The sequence below is a fragment of the Lemur catta genome, chromosome X (genome assembly GCF_020740605.2).
Source record: "Lemur catta isolate mLemCat1 chromosome X, mLemCat1.pri, whole genome shotgun sequence".
NCBI classification, from domain to species: Eukaryota; Metazoa; Chordata; class Mammalia; order Primates; family Lemuridae; genus Lemur; species Lemur catta.
The window spans coordinates 35017981-35043475 of record NC_059155.1 but is presented as its reverse complement, the minus strand read 5'-3'; the positions used below and the strand labels follow the sequence as shown (position 1 = coordinate 35043475).

At 39.2% G+C, this 25495-nt stretch overlaps 1 protein-coding gene and 1 pseudogene across 1 annotated transcript; one reads left to right on the top strand and one right to left on the bottom strand.

Annotated features, from left to right (window-relative positions):
- Positions 1-1450: 1450 nt before the first annotated feature.
- Positions 1451-20410, top strand: LOC123628203 (cancer/testis antigen 55-like). The gene is made up of 5 exons (XM_045537843.1): positions 1451-1544; positions 3956-4053; positions 7266-7410; positions 19314-19423; positions 20222-20410. The coding sequence occupies exons 1-5, from the start codon at positions 1451-1453 to the stop codon at positions 20408-20410; spliced, it is 636 nt and encodes a 211-aa protein (XP_045393799.1).
- Positions 11951-12523, bottom strand: LOC123628575 (annotated as a pseudogene).
- Positions 20411-25495: the final 5085 nt, after the last annotated feature.

The window sequence follows — 25495 nt, the reverse complement described above, 5'->3', positions numbered from 1 at the left end:
TGTCTCCCTGTTTCATGCTGTGGTCCCCTACAGCCTGTGCACAGTCAAGCAGCCAGAGGGATCCCTTGAAGGTTCCAAACCCTTGAGGGACTTCACACATCATGTACAGTAAAAGCCAATGAACTTACAGTGGCCCATACGGCCCCACACAGCCTGAATCCCTGTTATCTCTCTGACCACATTTCCTACTATTCCAGCTCTCACTTCTTCTGCTCCAACCATTTAGCTTTTCCTTGAACACACCAGGCACACTCTTGCTCACAATCTTTGCACAGGCTGCTTCCTCTGCCTCAGCTCCTCCCCAAAGAGCTGCCTGGCTAACTCCAACATTTCCCTCAAGACTTTGCTCAACTATTCCTTTCCAAGGAAGCATACTCTGACCATCCTATTTTAAAATACAAATCATAACCTCCCCAGCACTGTGGATCTCCTTGCCCTGCTATATTTTCCATAGCATTTCTTGCCTTTCAACATATCATATATTGTATTATTAATGTATGTTAATTTTGTTTTCTCCCTTACCCTCCTCTTGTGAGAAAATTACTTCCACAGGGCCAAGACGCATCTTTTACTCACTGATAAATTCCAAGTGCCCAGAACAGTGTCTGGTTCATAATCAGTACTCCACAATTATTCATTAAATGAATGAATAAATGTAATATGTATAGCAGAGTAACTGGCATACATAATTAGGTAAGCAATGAATATGTGGTAGGAATGATTATCAAGAATTATATGATAAATTACAATTGTGAACCGTAAAGAATGTCATAATATAAAAGACAAGGACTTGCCATCCCTAAAATGTTACATACTCATACGAAAACACACAACACACACACACACACACACACACACACACACATACACACGATCCCTGCTGAGGAGTAACTATGGACCTCCTACTACGAAGCCAGTTGTTATACTAAGCACCACGAATACAAGGGGTAGTGCTGGATTTTTTTGTTTGCACAGCCTGGGTTTCAGGAACCCAGTCCTCCCAGGGAATCCCACAGAAGGCCCCCTGCACCCACAAAGCACACACCGAACCCCAGCCCACAAGCCATTTCCCTGAGGCCATCCTGTTGGCACCCTCAGCCTTGATGGGAGGAGCCATGGTGTCCTGGCCCGCTGCCTCTGAGTGGCCCCAGGAGCCGACGTGCCTGCCCACTGCACCCTAATTGGCTGGATGGAGGCGGGGGCGGGCCATGCGCAAGAGCCTGCTCAGGGACCGGAGTGAGGGGGCTGCCTGGGAGCTCCTAGGGTGGCTGTGGCGTCCCTGGCTCTCCTGAGGGCAGCTCACTAGCGCTGCGTCCCATCGCACACAGTTTGAGGAAGAGAAGCAGGAAGCGGCTTCCCGAGGGGCCACTGTGACCTTAAGGCTCCCTGACAGAGGAGGCGTGCTTGGTCTGGCACACAACGTGCCCAGACTGCTGGTGGTGACGGGACCATGTTCAGGCTTCTGAGAAGGGTTTTGGGCTTCTTCCGGAAGTGGGAAGACCCCGCCGAGGAACAGTGCGTGCAGCAGCCGGAGCTCCCACAAGGTACCCTCTGTGTGTTCCGTTGTCCCACAAGCAAGGTGCCCCACCATAGGGGCTCTCCTCACCCCTCGCATGAGGCTGTGGGGACTCAGGCAAGCGCTGCATGCGGGGGTGGCTCCGTCTTCTGTGTGTGCATCGTGGAGCATCCCGAGTCCCAGAAAACTAGGCCTGCATCGACCGGAGCCCCAAACTCTCATGTCCGTCCAAAGCAGGGAAGTGTTGACAGAGAAGGCTCGGGGGGATGTACTTCTCTGCGTTTCCCAGCAAGGTCGTGCAGCAGGTGCCTACTTATATATATTTCCAGTAGGCGTGAAACTCCCAAATTTGAGGGGGAATTTGGTCTTGTGTCCCAAATGGGCATGTATTTGAAGCCAAGGGGAGAGTCATGTGTCTGGTACCGTAGGAGGGAAGGAGCTGCATTTATCTTGCTCTCGTTTGTATCTTAAAATCCTGGCACTGAGTGGATGCTCAGGGAAGACGTGTGAAGGTGTTTGCATTTGGTAGGTGGGAGTCCATAGAACGTGAGAAGGTTCCTGGGGTGGATGGCATCCCTGCTGTGAATTATACTGATTCTACTTGATGTTGAGTGCTTGTATGTGCCAATCCCTGAGCTAAGAGCCTTACGGGCATTCATTTCATTTAATTCTCACAAAAAATACAATGCTAAAAGTCCTAGTGGTGTGTCCATTTTACAGCTGAGTAGGGGGAGTGGGGGGGACACAAACAAGAAATAGAGACTGGGTGGGGTGGCTCACACCTGTAATCCTAGCACTTTGGGAGGCCAAGGTGGGAGGATCACTTGAGGCTAGGAGTTTGAGGCCAGCCTGGGCAGCATAGGGAGACCCCTTCTCTTCAAAAAATAAAACAAAATTAGCTGGACTTGGTGGCAAGTGCCTGTAGTCCCAGATACTCAGGAGGCTGAGGCAGGATGATCCTTGAACCCAGGAGTTTGAGGCTGCAGTGAGCTGTGATTCTGCCACTGTACTCTAGCCTGGATGATAGTGAGACCTTGTCCCTAAAAAAATAATAATAAGTTAAATTAAACACGCAAAAGAGAGGGGCACTCAGCTGGTCTATGGCCCACCAGAATTCACATTCACACCTGGGCACTCAGGTCCAGCAGCTATTTCTTACCTGATGTGCTCCCAGCCTCTAAAGGCACTTCCTGCCACAAGAGCAAATTCACAGTGTAGTTGGGAGGGTGGTGTGGAAGAGTCTTCTCTTTGGTAAGCAGTATTCCCTCAGCAGGAACCTTGCCTTCCTGGTCCTGTAATCTCCCTGTAGCTTCTCTGTTAGCAGAGCTTGAACCCCTGCAGAGGTGGCTGGGTCTTAGCACAGCTTGCCAGAGGAGCCTGTTTCTTAGCTTTTAGCTGAAATCTCTCACTGCCGTGTCCAGTACTAGGTCTACTTGTGCCAATAGGGACACATGGAAGAGTCTTTGATAAGTTTTCGAATGACTGAGTGACAGTTGGCTTCATTGCTCTTCTTCTTCTTCTGTGATATGATGTAACTAACAAATTTGACCTATTTTAAAAATTTGTCAGATTTTCTTGGTTTCTGTTTTCATAATCTAGTAATCAAGAATTTCCCCAGCTATTCTGTAAAATCACTCAAGTTGTTGGGTAGGTGGCTGTGGCATTGGGGTTCAGAGCTCAGATTCTACAAACAGACTGCCTGGGGTCAGATCCCAAAATATTAATATCACATACCAGCTATACTTGTTCAGAAAAAAGAAACTGCCTGGTGACATGGATGCATTTTTAGGCTAGACTTAATCTTCAGTATTTTTTAGTGCTCTGTCTGGTAAGATGTTTAAGAATCTCCAGATGCTGCTGCTCATTATGTTGATGAAAATGATGAAGTTATATAATAATAGTGGTCATTTAAAGACTCTAAATATGCAGATATGATGATAACAACAACTTTTCCATTCTAACCTGTGCAAGGCATTCACAGTTCTAAGCATTTGACACTTATGAGTCAGTTAGTGCTCACTACAGAAATCAGGCAGAAATTGTTATCGTCCTTGTTTGACAGAGGAAAATAGGGTCAGAGAGGTTAAGAAATATGTCCAGGGTTACACAGATGGTAAGTGTAAGAGCTGTGATTGAAACCCAGGCAGTCTGGCTCTGGACTGAGTACTCTTAACTATGGCCCCCCCTTCTGCCTGTTGAGTTCGGCCACTGTGCCATTGAGAGAAATAATGGAGTTAGGATGTGAACCTGGGCACTCTGCCTCCAGAATCCTGCACAGGTATTCATTATGCTCTGTTGTCATCTATATCTCAAATCCAGGCTATTCTCTTTCTAAAAGTAGCTGATTATCTACCATATCTTCCTCTGGCAGGACTTATTTTTAGTGGGTGTTTGCTTTTAAGGTTAAATAATGTAATCTATTGTTTACCAATCCCATAGATGATACCAAATCGAAAGATTATGGCTTGATTGATGAGTTGATCTACTTCAGTTGTGATGTTGTGGCTGCCAATGTGCCTCTGAAGGATGGACAAAAAGTTACTGCAGGCTGGGCACGGTGGCTCACGCCTGTAATCCTAGCACTCTGGGAGGCTGAGGCGGGAGGATCGCTCAAGGTCAGGAGTTCGAGACCAGCCTGAGCAAGAGTGAGACCCCGTCTCTACTAAAAATAGAAAGAAATTAACTGGACTACTAAAAATATATATAGAAAAAAATTAGCTGGGCATGGTGGCACATGCCTGTAGTCCCAGCTACTTGGAAGGCTGAGGCAGAAGGATTGCTTGCTTGAGCCTGGGAGTTTGAGGTTACTGTGAGCTAGGCTGATGCCACAGCACTCTAGCCTGGGCAACAGAGTGAGACTCTGTCTCAAGAAAAGTTACAGCAGTTGTGAAAGAAGATAAAACATCTCATGAATTGAAAGCAACTAAAGTAAGATTAGCATGAGTTTGGGGACAGTCTCTTACCCTAGTGGGCTTTCAGTTTTGCTTTTCTTCTGTTAATCTAGTCTCGCTAATATGAGCTGTAGAGTGAATGTAGAGTAGAATTTGAAGTCCTACTCCCCTGACTGTGCAGGTTCTTTTGCTCTAATATTTGTAGTGATTTATGTTTTCAAAAGTAAAAATTGTGTATCTGTTCTTCTAGTATTTAAATGGTATGGTTAACAGAGATAATAATTGAGCTCTAATCCTGCAACTTCCCTTTTTCAGGTTAAAAAAACATTTTATGTATATACATTCGTAGACATAGAATTACTATCTCTAACAATGTTCATTTTAAACTTTAAAATAGCTTTATTGAGGTACAATTTACATACCATAAAGTTTTCCCATTTTAATAGCATAATTCAATGACTTTTTGGTAGATTTATAGAGTCATGTAATCATCACCACAGTCCAGATACTTACCATTTTGATGGGTATTATCAAATTATCCTCTGGCTATATTGTACTAATTGATACTCTCAGTAGCAGGCTGTGAAACTGCCTGTTTGCCAGTATTGGCAAGGATGGAAATATGATCTACTTGAGATCTTTGTTAATTTTAGAAGTGAAAAGCAGTCTCATAATTTTATTTGGAATTTCTTTAAGTCTTAATGAGACCACAGAAACTTTTATTTTCTTAGAGCTATTTATATATTGGGGACATTATGCCTATTTGTATATTGGGAGAATTAAAATTTTATTAGAAATATTAGCATATAAAGGTTTTGCAGTTATTGCCACAGTACTGTCTTTTGACTTTGTTATATGGTCTTCAATTTTATATACTATAAGTAGGTCTATCTTTTCCGTGTGGCTTTTGGGTTCAGTAAGTATTCTTAGAGAGGCTTATTTCAGTTCATAATCCACACAAGTATTCATTTAGGTCTTCCTATGAAAGTTATTATTTATTTATATCTAAACATTCAGTCTGCCTGGAATTGATTTAGGTGTGCATACTGAGAGGATCTATGTCTTGTTTCACTAATGGCTACCCAGTTGTCCTTTACCAGTAATTGAATAATCCACTTTGCCCCTATTATACTGAAATGCCACCTCTATCATACAATATATTTTCACAAGCATTGGAATCTGTATGCACTGTGAATAGTATTTGAAAGGAAAAAGAAACAATTAGGAGAGTGGGAATTTGGCATGAAACATGTCAAATGGGGGAAAGTTTAGTCTGTGGTATGGCTGTGAGCTAGTGTGGAAGTCACAGAACAGAGGTCAGCGGGTGCTACGGATCATCCACTTGGATATTGACAGAAATGGTGGACACATAGATTGGGACATTGGTATTCACTCCTCTATGACAGGAAATGAAGAGGAAATAAACATGAGATTGGTATTGACAGCTGGAAAGGCACCAATTGAGAAATGAATAATAATGAAGTAGGCTATTTTTAAAAATCATGAAAAATGATTTACAACTCAATGGCTCGTTTCCATCAGAAATCTTTGAACAAGAAATGCCACTCATAAGGGTTTATCCTACACAAATAAATCGGGCAGATAGACAATGTATTAGGATACAAGCTAACTGTCCGAGAATGTGTAATTAGGTCAATAAATTTGGCCCACCCATTCTTTGAGATGCTGTATTTCCTTTTCAATAATCTTTTGTTCAGTAAAATGTTTGTGAGCATCATATATTATTTTAATACTATATACAGTGTTACATTTTGCTTTTAGAATGTGGCATATATATATCTATATATATTTTCACACAGAAAAAATATCTGGAGCAAGGTAAATACCAAAATGTGGTCAATGGTTGTCTCTATGGATTTTGGGTAATTGCTTTCTGCATTATGCTTATCTGTTTTTTCCTACTATTTCTGTAATGAACATGTATTGTTTTTGTAATTAAAAAATTATAAAATAAGGACTATTTCACCTCCAATAAACAAAAAGGGCTGTATGCCTCTTTGTCATAGATAAATTAAAGACATAATTTGACCTGCTTTTTTTAGAGCCCTCTCCAAGTTGAGGCTATTTTTCCAACTCTATCTCATGCTTCTGTTCCCCAGCGCTGGATCTTGAATGTTATGGTTTTGCTCCCTATTCACCTAACTTGTGTTGTATCTTCTCTCTTTCTCCTTGCTCTTGCCCACTGCCCCCCGCCTCATTTGCCAGGTAAAATCTTTCTCTTCTTTCACAACCCAGCTTAGATCTGACTTTCCCCAAGAAATGCCCCTATTTTCTCCCAGTGTGAAATTTTCTCCCTCCAGGGAATTCCTGAAACCAATTTTTGAACTTGTTTTATATTCTTTTCCACAGCTTACTCAGAACTAGCTATTTTTCTCTTTTACTCCTGTTAAATTGTGAGTTCCTGGAGGGCAAGAGCAATATATTTTTATCTTCTAATCTAATGCTATGAGTGCATTAAACCTGGGTTTGGAATTAATGCATTTGGATACATTTTAAAAATACATGAAACATGGGCATTATTTTTACCATCATCTCATGTCTATGATCTATCATGTGAAATACGTTCAGTAGTGTTGAGCTGCAGTCCCCAACCTCCGGTCTGCGGACCCGTACCAGTCCTCAGCCTATTAGGAACCAGGCCGTAGAACTCTGCCCCATGTCTGACCATCGTGGAAAATTTGTCTTCCATGAAACCAGTACCTGGTGCAAAAAAGGTTGGGGACCGCTGGTGTTGAGGATAGTTTAAAATATTTCTTGAACAACAATATTTTAAGCATATAAATCCTCATTTAAAATTTTTCTGTTATATTTTAAGTAATTGTTTCCTTATCTTACAGGTGGATGCTACGTCTGATAATTTTGGTGGCACTGGACCATCAGACTCCAAAATCAGAGTTTTAATTGGCTGTGTTACCTGTATAAGGAAAGGTGTTGTCTACATCAATAGAAAACTTTACTTCCCTCTGAAGGTTGTTTCTGAAGGTATGATTTACATTTTTAAAAACATGTAGTGCTTAATTTTTTGAGAAGATTTTGGTACTAGAACTACTTCTACAATGTACTTGGCTCCAGTCAGTGAGGTGGACTTTTGGAATTGAAAATAATATACTATATAGGCACAAATAGGTAATATTTCTAAAAACTCATGCTATCATTTTAATGTGTTCATTTTTTGAATACAGTCAGTAATGTCTAGATTAAAAAAATATAAGTAATTTCTAATAAACTCAAAAATACTACAGTTGTACAGGGATGCTATTTTAAAATACTTCAAATGCCTCAAAATTAGGTTTGGAGGTAGCCTTTTACCTTTCTCTGTGTGTGTTTGTCCATCCATTGTTGAATTTTATTTATAATTAGCAGATATGTTATAAGCTGTAACATATATATATGTGCTGTATAACCCAAAGCTATACAGTTGACCCTTGAACAACATGGGGCTTGGGGAACTAAACCCCCATGCAGTAAAACATTTGCATATAACTTTTGACTCCCCAAAACCTTAACTATTGATAACCTACTGTTGACCAGAAGTCTTGCTGATAAGAAAAAGTCAATTAACACAATTTTACATGTTATATGTATTATATACAGTATTCTTACAATAAAATAAGCTAGAGGAAAGAAAATGTTATTAAGAAAATCATAAGAAAGAGGAAATACATTTACAGTACTCCACTGTGTTTATCAATACAGTAAGTTTACATTGTTTGCAAGATGAATTATCTGTCCAAAATGGTGGGCAACTACAGCTGCAGATCTCAATCTATGGTACATATCAAGCAATTCAGCTTTTTCTTGTTATGTCCTGACTTTTCTCTACTTCTTGGGAGCACTTCCAACATCACTAGTGGCACTTCATATGGGTCCCATGATGTTATTCAAGGTTCACAGTATTGCACTAAACATAATGAAAAATACCCAAAACCATGAGAGATCACTTTTTACTGTAATACACAATTTGCTGGAGATATGCACCGGTCACATGGAGATGATTAGAGTCACACAGCATTTTAAGCAGACGCTTGCAACATTCAAGCTCACCACAATAGCAATACGAGGTGGCTACAAACTTACAACAGAACTTGTAACAGTATGTACTACTGTTAATCTTATTCAGTTATGATTTAATACTGTATCTTTACATTTTACATTTCTCTTGACTGTGAATGGTGCCATATACAGTCAGTGTTTGCGTGCATTAGTTTTGATAAAGTTTACTTTTTATAATATATTTACGTATGTTTTAAAGTGGTAGTAAATGATAATAGACTAGTATCTACACATATTTTATGGTTTCATGACATTCCTTTTTCTTAATTTTTTTGATATTTCTAGGCTACACAGTTTGTATGTTTTTTCAAATTGTCTCAGATCTCCTCCAAATCTTCCAATATATTTATTGAAAAAAATCTCTATATGAGTGGATCTGCACAGTTCAAACCTGTGTTGTTTAATGGTCAACTATACTTTTTATGCTATTTGAGTCTAAAGCAGCTGTCACATAGCTTGGGTACAAAAGGAGAGATTAGCTTGCTCCACCAGTCAGCTTGCTATTTTACTTTTCACAGATGTAAAAACAGAATTCTGACCTGAATTTTGTTTTAAGTTGTTCACTTTATCTGCTTTGTCAAGAAGAGACTATGTGGGGAAGGGTGGAGTCAGGAAGATCCGCTAGAACATTGTAATAGTATTTGTGAGAGATAATGGAGACTTGGAGGAGGTTGTGGAAATGGAGGCTGTAAGGACTGATTTGATTCTGGATATATTTTAAAATTAGACATGAACGTATTGGCTCATAGACTGGAACTTTGTTGTGAAGGAAAGAGTAATTAAAGGTAATTCCAAAGTTTTAAAAATGTATTTTTCCCAGCTTTATTGAGGTATGATTGACAAATAAAAATTGTATGTATTTAGAGCGTACAATGTGATATTTTGATATATGTGTACATTGTGAAATGATTACCACAATCACATTAATTAACATATCTATCATCTCACATAGTTACCATTTTTTTTTCCTTTAACAATGGGAAGTGGGCTGAGATGGGAGGATGGCGCACTCACACCCACACTGAAGCCCATTTTTTTGTGTGTGATGAGAACACTTAAGGTATACTCTCTTAGCAAATTTAAAATATATAATACATTATTAATAATTATAATCACCATGCTGTACATTAGATCTCCAGTACTTATTCATCTTATAACTGAAGTTTGTATTCTTTGACCAATATCTCTCATTTTCCTCCATTGCCCAGTCCCTAGTAACCACCATTCTACTCTCCACTTCTATGAGCTCAACTTTTTTTTTTTTTTGGATTGCACATACAAGTGAGATCATGCAATATTTGTCTTTCTTTGTCTGGCTTATTTCACTTAGCATAATGTCCTCCAGGTTCATCCATGTTGTCACAAATGGCAGGATCTCCTTTTTAAAGGCTGAAAAATAGTCCATTGTGTGTGTGTGTGTGTGTGTGTGTGTGTGTGTGTGTGTATGAGATAATAACCATTTCTAACATGTGTGAGTTGATATCCCATTGTGATTTAGATTTGCATTTCTCTGATGATTAGTGATGTTGAGCATCTTTTTGTATACCTATTGGCCATTTGTGTGTCTTTTTGTGAGCTGAATGTCTATTTAGGTCCTTTGCCCACTATTTTACCAGTGGATATTTTTTTTTGTTTTGTTTTGTTTTTTGCTATTGAGTTGTTTGAGTATTTGTATATTATTTTGTATATTAACCCTTCGTCAAAGATATAGTTTACAAATATTTTGTCACATTATATAAGTTGCCTTCTCATTTTGTTGATTGTTTTCTTTGCTGTGCATGAACTTTTTAGTTTGATGTAGTCTCGTTTGTTTATTTCTGCTTTTGTTGCTTGTGCTTTTGGTGTGAATTCCAAAAAATCACTGCCCAGATCAATGTCAAGGAGCTATCTCCCTCTTTTTTTAATAGTAGTGTTATGGATTCAGGCTTTACATTTAAGTTTTTAGTCCATTTTGAGTTGATTTTTGTCTGTAGTTTAAGGGAGGAGTCTTGTTTCCTTTTGCATGTGGAGATCCAGTTTTCCAAACACCATTTTTTGAATGGCCTATTCTTTTTCCATTGTGTATTCTTGGTGAATTTGTAGAAATTATTTTACTGTATGTGTATGAGTTTATTTCCAGGCTCTCTATGCTGTTCCGTTGATCTCTATGTCTGTTTTGTGCCAGTACCATATTGTTTGGATTACTGTTGGTTGATAGTATAATTTGAAATTAGAAAGTGTGATGTCTCCAACTTTATTTTTCCTTCTCAAGATTGTTTTGTCTATTTGGAGTCATTTGTTCTTCTACATGAGTCTTAGAATTGTTTTTTCTATTTTGTGAAAAATGTCTTTAGAATTTTGATAGGGATTGCATTGAATCATTATATCACTTTGGGTAGTATGGACACTTTAACCATATTAATTCTTCCAATTCACTCTATAGTTTTTCTGTTTTCTATTTGATTTATTTATGCTCTGATCTTTATTATTCCTTCCTTCTGATAACTTCGGGTTTAGTTTCTTCTTTTATTGTTTTTACTTTCTGGAGGTATAAATTAAGTTGTTTGATATATTTCTTCCTTTTTATTTTTTATTTTTTTAAAGGTTCAGAAAAGAAATTATGTTTTTTGAAATCAAAGCGAAGAAAAAAACATTTCAGCCTGGGATCATCCCATCCCAGAAAAAGACTGAGAAAACAGTTTATAAAAAACAAGATCATATAATCAAATTACATTCACAAGACCCAACATTTAGTAATAGAAATACATAATATATGCAATATAAAAATAACTCTTACCATTTATTCAACACCTATCATTTCCCAGGCACTGTGCTAGATGCTTTACAATCATGATTTCCAATTCTAAAAACCGTTCTTAGGTAGATAGCTAAAGATATATTTTTAGTTTTGTGTATTTTAAAACAGAAGAAGAAAATGAAGCTTATTAAAGCTGAATGACTCATCCAAGGCCATACAGCTGGTAGGTGGCAGAACTGGCGTTTGAACCACACCACACCGCACTTACTGTATAGAAAAATAGCTGAATGAATTGCTCTTACTATTTTAGACAAATTTACATTTGTAAAATCCCAGACATGGCCTACTAGTCTGATATGGCAATATGTATCTTTCATGATATTAATACATAACAGACAAAATCCATTGTGTTCTTATCATGAGTTTGGAAAACAAAGTGTTATCACAGATAAAAATTATAAGCTATTCTCCTCATTTCTAAAGATTCGGAATCTGTTACTCAAAACAGAAATCCCTCTGATTCAAATATAAAACTGGTATAACAGTCACAAACACAAATATCTGAAACCCCATTTTGGAGCCATTCTGTATAATAAGAATCCAGCCTGCATTTGTCAGTGATAGAATATTAAACTAAGAAGTCCCTGAAGATGTCACAGTGTTGACAAAATTCAACATGATGGTGGAGTCTACACAAACACTGGAAACCAAGTTCGGCCCTTCCACACAGCCCAGCTGTAAAGTCCTTGCGATGATTTCTTTTTAAGTCAATGTCTCTTTGTGCTGCACATATTCCCCAATGTCTCCTTGATGAAATACCACAATCGCCATGGGGTCTACTTTCCTGCAGTCTTGTGTAGATTTTTCTGCCACCCAAAACCCAAAGGGATGTCTGCCACGGAGTACACCACCATTCCCTGGTACTGAGAAGTTATTTTCGGTGATTTGACCCAGGCCAGATTTCAATTCATGGTTCCCATACGGGGAGGATTGCTCTACTCCAGGCTTTATCCACACTTTATACTTAGCATAGGGTGCAAGATAATTCAGAGCTGTGATGTGCAACTGAAACTTACGGGTTTTAGTGAATATTCTGAAGCAGGTCCCCGGCGAAACCAGCATGTCCCCAGAGATATTGGTGGCCAGTTTCAGGATCTTCTCACTCACGTAGTACACCTGGTCGTTGTGCAGCCTGAAATGGTAGGTGCTGTCCGGCCTGTCAACCAGCAGCTGAAGATTCTCCCCGATGTATTTCGTGATCTTCTCAAACATTACATGGGTTTCCTCTTCAGTCAAAGGCCGCATTTTCCTGCTGGGTTGGAGCACCAGATCCTTGTGCCTAGGTCTTTCTTCCTTTTTAATGTAATGTTTATTGCCATACTCTTCCTGCTTAGAACTGCTTTTGTGCATAAGTTTTGGTGTGTATGTTTCCATTTCTGTTTGTCTGAAGATATTTTTAAATTTCTTTTTAATTTCTGCATTGACCCGTTGGTTGTTCAGCAGTGTGTTGCTTAATTTCTACATATTTGTGAACTTTTCAAAATTTCTCCATTTATTGATATCTAGTTTTATACCACTGTGGTCAGAAAAAATACTTGATATGATTTCAGTTTTCCTAAGTTTGTTAAGACTTATTTTATGGTCTAACATATCATCTATCCTGAAGAATGTTCTTTGTGCATCAGAGAAGAATGTATATTCTGCTGTTGGATAGAATGTTCTGTATATGTCTGTTAGGTCCATTTGGTCTAAAGTGTAGTTCAAGTCCATTGTTTTTGTATTGATTTTCTGATCTATAAGTTGTTGAATATGGGATATAGTGTTCTACTGTTAATATTATTGTATTGCTGTCTACTCCTCCCTCCAGATTTGTTAATATTTGCTTTATATATTTAAATTTTCTGATGTTGGGTGCATATGTATTTACTATTGTTATATCCCCTTGATGAACTGATCCCTTTATTATTATAAAATAAGTTTATTTTCTCATTTTACAGATTTTGATTTAAAGTCTATTTTATCTAATATAAGTATAGCTACCACTGCTCTATTTTAGTTTCTGTTTGCTTGGAATATCTTTTTCCGTCCCTTCACTTTCAATCTTTGTATGTCCTTAAAAGTGAAGTGAGTCCTTTGCAGGCAGCATATAGTTGGGGATTGTGTTTATAATCCATTCAGACACACCATTGTCTTTGGCCAATTTAGTCCATTTTCATTTAAAGAAATTATTGATAGGTAAAGACTTACTAATGTTATTTTGTTAGTTGTTTTCTGGTGTTTGGTAGATCCTTTGTTTCTTTCTTCTTTTCTTTGTGATTTGATTTTTTTTAGTGGTATGCTTTTGTTCTTTCCCCTTTATCTGGGTGTATCTACTATTGGTGTTGGATTTGTGGTTGCCATGAGGCTTATATAAAACATCTTATAATAGGTTATTTTAAGCTGGTAACAACTTAACTTTGATTACATACAAAAGCTCTATATTTTTACTTCTCCCCCACATTTTATGTTTTGCTGTCGTATTTTATATCTTTTTATATGGTATATCTATTAAAAAGTTATTGTAGCTTTAATTACTTTAATATTTCTATCTTTTAATCTTTACACTAGAATTATAAGTGATTTACACACCATCATTACAGTATTAGAGTAATCTGAATTTGAACATGTATTTTCCTTTATCAGTGAGTTTTATACTTTCATATGTTTTCTTTTTTGTATTTTGTGTGAACTAGGGATTTTTAAAATTTTTTTAAAAATTTTCTATATGGAAAGTGAAATGTTCCAACATTACTTATCAACTCATCTGTCCTTTCACCCCTGATTTACAAAATACTCACTTTGTTGCAGATGAAGATCCCTTAAATGCATGCATGTATTTGGGCTTTCTGTTTCACTTAACTGATCTATTTAAACATTCCTAAACCAACACCAAACTATTTCAATTGCTAAAGTTTTTTTAAAAAACTTTTTAAAAATAGAGACAGGGTCTTGCTCTGTCCCACAGGCCAGAACTCCCAGGCTCAAAGGATCCTCCCACTTCAGCCTCTCAAGTAGCTGGGATGACATGCACAAGCCACCACGCCTGGCCAATTTTCTTATTTTTTTGGTAAAGAAGGGGTCTCACTATGTTGCCCAGGCTGGTCTCAAATTCCTGGTCTCAAGTGATCCTCCTGCCTCAGCCTCCCAAAGTGCTGGGATTACAGACATGAGCCACCATGGCCGGCCCTCATACGGTTTCATATTACTAATTAGTGGCCTTTCATTTCAGCTTGAAGAACTCCCTTTAACATTTCTTTAAGCACGTCTAGTGGTGACAAACTCTCTTGGCTTTTGTTTGTCTTGGAAAGTCTATCTTCCCTCATTTCCTGAAGGACAGATTTTTCTGTGTAATGTATTTCTGGCTGGCAGTTATTTTTTATTTCTCTCAGTACTTTGAATATATCATCCCGCTGTCTCCTGGCCTATAAGGTTTCTGATTAGAAATCCACTGATAGGCAGGGTGTGGAGGCTCATGTCTATAATCCTAGCACTCTGGGAGGCCAAGGCAGGAGAATCACTTGAGGTGAGGAGTTCGAGACCAGCCTGAGCATGAGTGAGGCCCCGTCTTTACTAAAAATAGAAGAAATAGCCGGGCATGGTGGTGCATGACTATAGTCCCAGCTACTAGGGAGGATGAGTGAGGCAGGAGGATCCCTTGAGCCCAGGGGTTTGAGGCTGCTGTAGTAGCCTGACGCCACGACACTATAGCCTGGGTGACAGAAATCCACTGATAGCCTTATTGATGTTTCCTTGTATGAGGTATGCTTCTTTCCTCATGCTGCTTTTAAAATTCTCTCTTTGTTTTTGATTTTTTAAAGTTTAATTGTAATGTGTCTTGATGTAGTCTTCTTGGGTTGAATCTGACTGAAGATCTCTGAAATTCATGTAGCTGGATGTTCATATCTTTCCCTAGATTTGGGAGAATTTCAGCCATCATTTCTTTAAATAAGCTGTCTTTCCCTTTCTTTCTCTTGTTTCCTTCTGAAATTCCTCTTATGTGAAAGTTAACATTCTTGATGGTGTATCTTATATCCTATAGGTTTTCTTTAAAATTTTTCATTCTTTTTTTTTCTTCTCTGCCTGAATAAGTTCAAATGATCTGTTTTTTAGTTCACTTATTCTTTCTTCTGTTTCATCTGCTGTTGAAGCCCTCTATTGCATGTTTTAGTTCTGTCATTGACTTCTTCCCTCCAAATTTTTTGTTTGGTTCTTTGCTTTTTCTAGCTCTCTGTTGAACTTCATATTTTGTTCTTGTATTGTTTTACTATTTCATTAAATGGGTTTTCAGTGTTCTCTTGTAGCTTGCTGAACTTCCTTAGAACAATTATGTTGAAGTGTTTGTTAGGCAATTCATGGATTTCCAATTTTTTCTAATAGGTTACTGGAAGTTTATTTTGTTTCTTTGGTGATATAATGTGGCATTATGTTTCCCTGGTTCTTTGTGATCCTTCTGGAGTTGCATAGGTGTCTGCAAGTTTGTTATTTGTTTGAGACAGGGTCTTGCTCTATTGCCCGGGCTACAGTGCAGTGGTGTCATCATAGCTCGCTGTAATCTCCAACTCCTGGGCTCAAGCAGTCCTCCTGCTGCAGCCTCCTGAGTAGCTGGGACTATAGGTACGTGCCACTGCCACCGGCTACATTTTCTATTTTTAGTAGAGACAGGGTCTCCCTCTTGCTCAGGCTGGTCTGGAGCTCCAAAGCTCAAGTGATTCTCCCGACTTGGCCTCCCAGAATGCTACCTCTTCCAAACTTTATGGACTGGCTTCAGTAAGGACAGATCTTCACCCATAGGGGTTGGGTGTACTTGCTGGAGTGTGCTGTGGCATTGAGTTAAGGATACAGGGCATCAAATGTGGGGACATGGGGTACTTCAGTTCTAAGGAGATGCAGTATCTTATTGGCTCAGACTATTAGGGTCCATGACTTTGGTAACTGTCTGGTCCTTGGTAAGGACTGGCAGGGGTCCATGCAAGGCTGCAAGGGCTGTCTGGGTTCTCAGTGGAGCTTTGGGTTCAGTAGCAAGGGGCCAGAGTAGGCAGTGGTAGGGACTGAGACAAGTGGTATGCACATGGTCAGCTGCAGGCACATGCATAGCAGCAGGGGCTGATTATAGGTACACATGTGGCAGTGGGGGCTGGTGGGTTGCACATGCACAGGTACAGGAGTTGGGGTTGGCAGCATGTTCATGTATCATTGTGGGGGCCAGTTACATGTTTAAGTGTAGTGGTGGGGCAGGCACTGGGTGGTGGGGTCAGCTGTGGGTACACATGTAGCTGCACAGCCCAGGGCTGTTGGAGAGTACATGCATCACTTCAGGGTCTATCTGTGGGCATGTGCATGGTGGGTCGTGCCTATGATGGAGGTCAGACTGATGTGTGCATGTGCACAGCTGTGCAGACCAGAGTTGGCAGCATGCATATGTACTGCTGCAGAGGCCAGCTATGGGTGTGAGCATGGCAATAAGGGCTAGAGATGGGCATCAGGGCTGGTTTCTTGTGCATGCACAGCTGTGGCAAGCAGATGGTGGCTAGTATGCACACAGCTGCAACAGCTAGTTTTGGGTACATGCAGAGCTGTGAGAACTGACAATGGGGGTTGCTCAGCTGTGTGCACATTCACACCTGCAGGGACTACTGGAGTTTTTGGTGTGTACACATGTGGTTGCAGGGGCCAGTTGCAGAGTGAATGTGGTGGTATGGGCTGCCGGCTGGAGCCAGGGCCAGCTTTACATGCACACATGGTTGCAGCATCAGTCATAGGCACAGATGTACAGTGGTTGGGTTGGGCCCTGTGACACAGACCCATGCTATTTGTGGGCACACGCACTGTGGATGGATGGGGTCCCTGGACTGGGGTGGCCGCAATAGCAGCAGCTGGGAATGCTTCAGGGTGAGAGGAGGGAGAGGGTTGGTGGCTCAGGCAACTGCAAAGGCAAAAAAAAAAAAAAACCTGTTAGGCCCTTGGAGACAATGGTTGCGCACTGCGACTATGCTGGCTGTTGGTTTCCTCAGTAGTAAAAGGCTTCGAGGGTTGTCGAGGTTTTCAGCAAAGGCTGCTGGAGTCCCATGCACAGCAGGGCACTCAGGACCACAGTGGTTCCTACCACATGGCAGATACTGATAGCCTCCACCCTTTTTCTTTGTTCCTAACCATCTCCAGACTCCAGACATCTCAGCTGGTAGTTTCCCCAGCATTCTGAGCGGGATGAAATTGAAGCAGGTCAGTTTCAGGCAGTGCCCTGAAAGGCTAGAGAAGCTGGTTGGTTGTTCACCTCCCTCTCCTTTTCCACGCCAGGATGCGAGGGGAACTCAGGAGCTGAGGGGTGGTATGAGGCAGACAAAATGAAACTGGTCTTTCTATCTTTTTTCTGCAGTTATTCTCAGGTTTTTCTTCCATTGAATTGGTATAGCTTCTTACGTGTTATGCTCCTCTAGAGCTATTTTTGTTCATAGGTAGCTGTTCAGTTGTTGTTCTTTCTGGGGGAAAAGAAGGCTGGGATCTCCTACTCTGTCATCCTGCTAATGTCACTCTATTCCTGCCAGTAACTGCAAAGTTTTTGGTTTGAGGAGTGCTAAGGATGGAGTTACCAATTTGAGATGTGAAAGACTTAGAAGAGCCAAATTGGGTGTATGAAAAGAATAGCCAGATCTCAGCTTTAGACATGGTAAGTTTGTGTAGGTGTGTGGATAATTGAATCTGAGTTTGGTTAGAACTGGAGGTATGCACATTTTGAAGTTATCATCTCTTAGATATTATATAAAGCCACACCAAAGTAACGTATACAGATTAAAAGAGAGAAAGAGAGAAACTATCCAAGACTTGTGTCATTTTATAATGTTGGCTGGTTGGGTAAAGAAATTTTTAACGTTGTGGATGTTGCCAGTTTTCTGAAGTGGTGTGCCAATTTACACTCTCACCTGTGATTTTTAGTCCCTCCAGGTCCTTGATGGTATACTTGTGTCCTGTGATTCACTTTTAACTTAATATAAAATTCTTTTTGAAACTACTTGATTATAACTATAAAATGCAAGGTATGTATTCTATTCAAGAGTATACCAACTGACCAAAGCACCTGGGAATAATTGATTCTTTCTTACAGTAGCAATATTTCCCAGTGTTACTTGTACCACTAATAACAATCAACATGTATTTGGTGGTTACTATGTGCCAGGCATTATTTATGAGTTTTCAATATATCAATTAATTATCCCAATACCTCAATGTCATGAGGACTATTATTGTGCTTCGCATTTTATAGATGAAGAAACCAGGACACAGAGAGGTTAAGCATCTTGACTAAGGTTGCAAACTGAGTAAAAGGCAGTTTCAAGATTTGAACACAGGTAGCCAGGTACAAACTTGGCTCTTATCTGTGTGCTTGACGGCCTGTCCTGAAGGAGTTGCGAATGTGATCAATTGTCTAATAAATCTTGTGCTGCTCCCTTAGATTGGCTGAGATGCACAGTTCATGCTTTTCCCCATTTGACATTTTTAAATCAGTAGAGGAGAATCAATGCCTAAATGATTATAAACTTCCTTTCTGACAGAAAGATTTGCAAGGTGTCTGTTTAAACATGTGCAAAAAGTACCTTAGAATTAATAGAAGCTATTTTAGGGTATTACGATGTCAAAATAATGTGTGAGGCCGGGCTCGGTGGCTCACGCCTATAATCCTAGCACTCTGGGAGGCCGAGGCGGGTGGATCACTCGAGGTCAGGAGTTTGAGACCAGCCTGAGTGAGACCCCGTCTCTACTAAAAATAGAAAGAAATTATCTGGCCAACTAAAACTATATACAGCAAAAAAAAATTAGCCGGGCATGGTGGCACATGCCTGTAGTCCCAGCTACCCGGGAGGCCGAGGCAGAGGATCGCTTAAGCCCAGGAGTTTGAGGTTGCTGTGAGCTAGGCTGACGCCACGGCACTCACTCTAGCCTGGGCAACAAAGTGAGACTCTGTCTCAAAAAAAAAAAAAAAAAAACACAAAATAATGTGTGAAATTTAACATGACCTAAGTTAAGAGATAATTACACTCAAATTTCTCCATGGCTCTTTTAGGTTTTGTGCCTTATGAAGGTGACTGGTTAGAAGTTGAGCATGTCATACAGCCAGGCACCTCAAACAACATGGGCTCAGTGAAGCCTATGTACTGTAAGCATGTGGATGAGGTAATTTGTTTCCATGTTGCACTTGCCATTAGTTTCTTGTAAACTTTCCTTTAGTGATAATTTTCATGTCCAGAAATCTATTGGGTATGCTGGAAAATGTAGAAAATATATTCTTTACCAAAGAGAAGCCTACTTTTTTAATTGAAATTATAGGATATCCAAAAGGAAATAACTATAAAATGATGGAGAACACGTAACGTATATAATTAAGTTCTAAGTTGTGTAGTTTATTTGGTATTATAATGTTCTCAGGATGTTCTGAGAACAATAGGAAGAAACACAATTTGTATGCCAGAAAATTGTCGGGAAAGAATTAGAGTGGGTTATGGAATTTGAACTTTCCAGTAAAGGCTAGGTATGATTTGGATAGTGGAGCCTGAAGATGAAAAGGAAATTCAGTTTGAACAAAGGTACAGATGAAATAATGAGCTCAGAATGTGACTGAGGAAGTAAGGAAAAAAGTATAGTCTACTTACCACTACATTCCTTTCTCAATCCCATTCACTCCCTCAACCTTAACTACAGAGGTTAAATGGCCATTGTGGATAATATTTAGAGTAGAGTTTCTCATCAGAGACCTGGGCCACATCCACAGAGATTCTGAATTAATTGGTCTGAGGTGGGGTCTGAACATGGTTACTTTTACAAAGCACACCTGGTGTGCTAGTGTGCCAGCCAGGTTGGGAATCACTGATGGAGATGGAGTGACCTGCAGGTTAGAGCCAGAGTGAGGAGGTGCAGAGCCTGTTACAGTGTGTTGTGCTTTCACATAATCATTTCCATCATTTATGCTTACAGGTTTGCATTACTAACCTCCATGGAAGACATGCGATGATAGATGATACTATCTTTTTCACTTTGGATTCTCTGAAACTTCCTGATGGATACGTACCTCAAAGATATGATGTCAATGTGGTTATGGTGGGGAGCATGCAGCCGTGCTGTATCTGGAGAGCAGTTTCTATCACCCTTGTGCAAAGGTTGTAGCAACAAAACATTTTTATTCCCTATTCATCTTTTCTTCTGTGGGTAGTGAAAGGCCTGGTTTAACTGAAAAACTTAGTTTAATAAGCCTAAACAATATTTTAAAGATGACTTTTCTGGTAAATCCAATTAAGATACTAACTAGTTCACCTGGGGCCATGAACTCACTTTAGGGAAGTGCCTTATGATTTACAAAGCATGCTACAGCTGGCTAGTTACTGTAGGAAGGATTTCTTGTGAACAACACTGTAATTAAATTTAAATTCCTTGTTTTTCATTACCAGGAGTGGATTTAGGAATGGCAGAGGCCGCGAATGGCCTCCAAGTCACCATCAGACACAAGGAAAGCATTTAACTGAAGAAGCTGCAGGGCCAACATGGTAATGGACATGATTTAAAGGTATAATTTGCCTTCAATTTTGAGTTACCCTTATGCTGCCTGTTATATTTTTATTTTTCCATAGCATTTTCATGTCCTGTCACCTACACAATCAGCTAAATTGTTATATTTGTTGTTCACCTATGTCCCTTATTCCCATGCTGGAATGTAAACTCCACAAGGATAGGATGTTTTTTCCTCTGTTTTTTCATTAACACATCACCAAGCACTTAGAAGAGTGCCTAGCACACACTTGTGACAGATTAAATGTTATTAAATTCAACGAATGAATGATCTGACCAACAATAATGCTTAGCTGTGGTTAATTCATCACTCATTTTCTAGGAATAAAACTGTTGAGCAACCCATTAAGACTTCAGTTGATTTTTTTTACCAAAAACATCTCCAGATATAGTGTGCATAAGCTTTAAAGTGGCTAATAATCTACTTTCTTGGAGAGGTGAAGCACAACTCCATACATGAATTAGGGGGCAAACCAAAGCCCCTTAATGGAAGGGGGAGCTTCTTATCCATGGGGTATGATGGTACTAAAATCCCACAAGTACACCCCATGAAAATTTTTCTTTCTTCCTCTAACAGAGCATTTAACCAGGTAACTGTGACCTAGGGAAAGGGATATATTCAGACCTTTAGGCATCACTGGTAAGTGGTTGTGTGCTCACTCCCAGTTCTGGGATTCATAATTCTACCATAATCCGTGATCAGTGGATAAACAAAGTTTGGTTCTGAGTTTGCTTTAGAGGTCTAGTGGGACTTTTCAGCCATCTAGTGATTAGTTTCCTGCTTTATATAATCATAGTAGGAGTGATATCCTGTAGAGTTTAGGCTTTCACTCATTGGTTAACTCCACAAATACTTACTGATTCCCTTTTATGTGGCAGACACTATTTTAGGCACAAGAGTTACAAACCAAAAAGATCCTACTGCCTCAGCCTCCTGGGTAGCTGGGACTACAGGCATGCGCCACCATGCCCGGCTAATTTTTTCTATATATATTTTTAGTTGGCCAGATAATTTCTTTCTATTTTTTTAGTAGAGACGGGGGTCTCACTCTTGCTCAGGCTGGTCTTGAACTCCTGACCTTGAGCAATCCACCCGCCTCGGCCTCCCAGAGTGCTAGGATTACAGGCGTGAGCCACCGCGCCCAGCCTTGTTTCTATATTCTTTATAGCTTTTTTGGCCCTTATTTTCTGTATTAGTGTCTTCTTTTGTGTTGATTTTTTTTCTGGTAGTGAATTGTTCATACTCTTTTCTCATTTCCTTTTGTGTGTATTCTGTAGTTATTTTCTTTGTGCTTACCACAGGGATTGCATTTAACATTCTAAAGTTATTACATTCTAATTTGAATTTATACTAGTTTAACCTCAATAACTTATAAAAACTCTGTTTCTTTGCAGTTCTGTCTCCATCCTTATTGGTTGTTAATGTCACAAACTTACATCCTTATACATTGTGTGCTCAAAAACATGAATTAATAATTCTCTTAAATGCATTAATCTTTTAAATTATGTAGAAAACAAAGTGTGGAGTTACAAACCAAACTTACAATATAGCAAACTTTTAGACTAATAATTTTTTAAATGTATTAGTCTCTTAAATCATGTGGAAAACAAAAAGTGGAGTTACAAATTGTTGTTACAATAATGCTAGTTTTTATAACTGTGCATGTATTTATTGAGATCTTTGTTTCTTCATAGAGCTTTGAGTTATTCTCTAGTGTCCTTTAATTTCATCTTGCAGGACTCCCTTGAGTAGGTCTTGCAGGGCAGGTCTACTGGTAAAAAAAAAAAAAAAACCTTCAGCTTTGTTAATCTGGAAATGTCTTAATTTCTCTCTCACATTTGAAGAACAGTTTTGCCAGATATAGGATTCTTGGTCAACTTTTTTTTTTTTAGCACTTTGAATATGTCAGCTCACAGCCTTCTGACCTCTAAAGTTTCTGATGAGAAAGCTACTAATAATTTAATTGAGGATTCCTTGTATGTGACAAGTAGCTTTTCTATTGCTTCTTTCAAGATTTTCTCTTTGTCTTTTGAAAGTTTCATTACAATGTGTCTTGGTGTGGGTCTCTTTCAATTCATCTTACTTGATGTTCATTGAGAGATTCTTGGATGTTTATGTTCACATCTTCCATAAAATTTGGGAAGTTTTCAGCCATTATTTCATTCAGTATTTTCTTTGTCTCCTTCACTTTCTCTTTTCTTTTTGGGACTTCCACAATGCAGATGTTGGTCTGCTTGATGGTGTTCCACAGGTCTCTTAGGCTCTGTTTACTTTTCTTTAATCTTTTATCTTCCTGTTCCTCTAACTTGATAATTTCCATTGTCATATCTTCAAGGATGCTGATTCTTTCTTCTGCCTGCTCAAATCTGCCTTTAAATCCCTCTAGTGAATTTTTTATGTCAGTTATTGTACTTAGTCCAGAGTTTATTTTTTATTTCTTTCTTAAGCTTTCTCTTTATTGATATTTTCATTTTTTTCATACATTGTTTTCTTGATTTTCTCCACATCTTCCTTTAGTTCTTGGAACATTTTTAAGAGAGTTAAAGTCTTTGTCTAGTACATCTGTCACTATATCTACTAGATTAGGGGCAGTTTCTGTTGATTTATTTTTTTTTTCCTTTGAATGTGCCATGCTTTCCTGTTTCCTTATATGCCTTGTGGGTTTTTTTGTTGAAAACTAGACATTTGAATCTAATAATGTGAGAACTTTGGAGATCAGATTCTTCCCCTTCCTCAGCATTTCCTGGGGTTTTTTGTTATTTATATTTATTGCAGTTCTTTTTATTGTTGTAGGTTGTTTCTGAGCCAAAGATCTGCGTATGGTGTAAATTTAGGATCTTCTCAGATCTGTTCTGAGACTGCACCTTCCGCTGGGCATGTGTGGTCACTTTCTAATTTCTCCTGTATATGCAGTTGTTTTAAAATGTCATAGCCCTTAATGTCTGGCTCCCAAAAAGGAAAAGAGAAAAATGAAGGGAGGAAAGGAACAGTGGTACTAACCCTTTAATGCCCTGGAAGTCGGGTTGGCCAGAGGGGAGGGGCTTGCAACAATGGGGAGAAGTTAAACAACAATGGCCACCCACCTCTTTATCTGCATGTCTGTGATCAGAAGCAGCAGTCACCTATCAGAGCATAGACCTGCAATATTTGGAGGACAAGCTCCTTTTTGCCCACTCTGGCTCCTGTAAGCTATGTGGAAGCTATTCCATTAACATGTGTACAGCTGCCTGCCACAGGGTTGGGGCTGGAAGATGGAGAGCTGCTACTATGCTAAGAGCTGAAATTGACCAAAATTAACCACACTTTACCTCCCAGCCTTCCTGTGAAAATTGCAAGTGTTCAATATAGTCTAGACAGATATAGGAGTCTGACAGTGAAATTGTTGTCTAAGTGGGGAGACTGATTCCTGGTGCCTCCAACTCCACCAACTTCCCAGAATCCCCCTACCCTTATATTTTAAACATGCACACTTAAAATTATATTTTTTCAAATATATTGTAAAGTTATTCAGTGGCACTATTTTTTTGTGACAAAACAAAGACCTTCCCATGTGTTATCTTCCCTTAGTGCTCTGTCTCCACAGTTCTCATGCTGTTGTCTTGAATTTTAGTTCCATTGTGCTAAGAAAACTACATACAGAACCTTTTTCCTCCTGTTCTTCCTACTCTTCACCCCTGCCCCTCTTCCTTCTTCTTATAAGTGTGAATACAGATTGAGAGTACAGCTACCTGGGACCAAATCTTTGTTCCACCAGATGTGTGATGTTGGGCAAGTGACTTGACTTCTCTGTTGCCCAGTTTCCTCATTTTTATAAAGAGGGGTAATGTAAGTTTCTGTTTTAGGGCCATGATAAGTATTATATTTTTAGTCTATGTAATGTGCTTAGAGCAGTACCTAACACAAAGTAAGTTCTCAATAAATGTTAACTATTATTCTTTCTCCCTCTTCCTCTTTTTTTCCCCTTAACCTTCAACACATGTTGAGATTTTTAAACCTCTTTTAATGAGTACTTACTTGCTCTTTTTTTTTGACTTCCATGTCTTCCTTTTGGGCTTCTTGTTCTTATTGCTAATATATATATTTTTAGTAATTCTTTCAGCAAGAGTTGATAGTAAAATTTCTAAGTCTTCCATTCCATGTATTAGAAGGTGTTTGTTTTATATTCGTTCACAAATTTTAGGCTTACAGGAGTTTTCTCTTAGCACTTTGAAGACATTAATTGTGATGCATATGATAAATCGGGACTCAGTATCCATCCCAATCCCCTAATGTACCTTCCTTAACTGCACAGTCAGAAAAGTACAAGTCTGTATTTCTCAGATTGCCCTCTGTAGGAGGTTCTGGATATGAATTTAAATCCCACCAGAAAGGTGCCCTTGGATGAGATTGAGATGAAGGATGAGAAGCAATGGCCATTTTCCTGCCTCTTTGGGTCTTTCTGCTGGTGAGTATAGTCATTCAGACTTTGTATTTTCCTGTTGCAGTGTTCCTTTGTCTAGTCACTACCTTCGTTAAGTGTCAAAAGGTGGTTGTGATGTAACAGCAGCTTTCTGATCCTTACATCATAGCTATGGGGTGTGTTCTTTAAGTCATCAGCTTCAGTACTGGTCTCCTGATTTCCCATCACCTTAATTGAACGTAAGTGTTACCTCCTTTGGTGGAGCAGTGCTATTGCGGTATCCTAG

What these genes read in the sequence shown, in the direction of transcription:
- LOC123628203 (XM_045537843.1), top strand. Translation starts at nt 1,451, where the DNA reads ATGTTCAGGCTTCTGAGAAGGGTTTTGGGCTTCTTCCGGAAGTGGGAA. An exon ending in GCAGCCGGAGCTCCCACAAG is followed by an intron (nt 1,545 to 3,955) that starts GTACCCTCTGTG and finishes CCAATCCCATAG; the next exon opens with ATGATACCAAATCGAAAGAT. An exon ending in TCTGAAGGTTGTTTCTGAAG is followed by an intron (nt 7,411 to 19,313) that starts GTATGATTTACA and finishes TGGCTCTTTTAG; the next exon opens with GTTTTGTGCCTTATGAAGGT.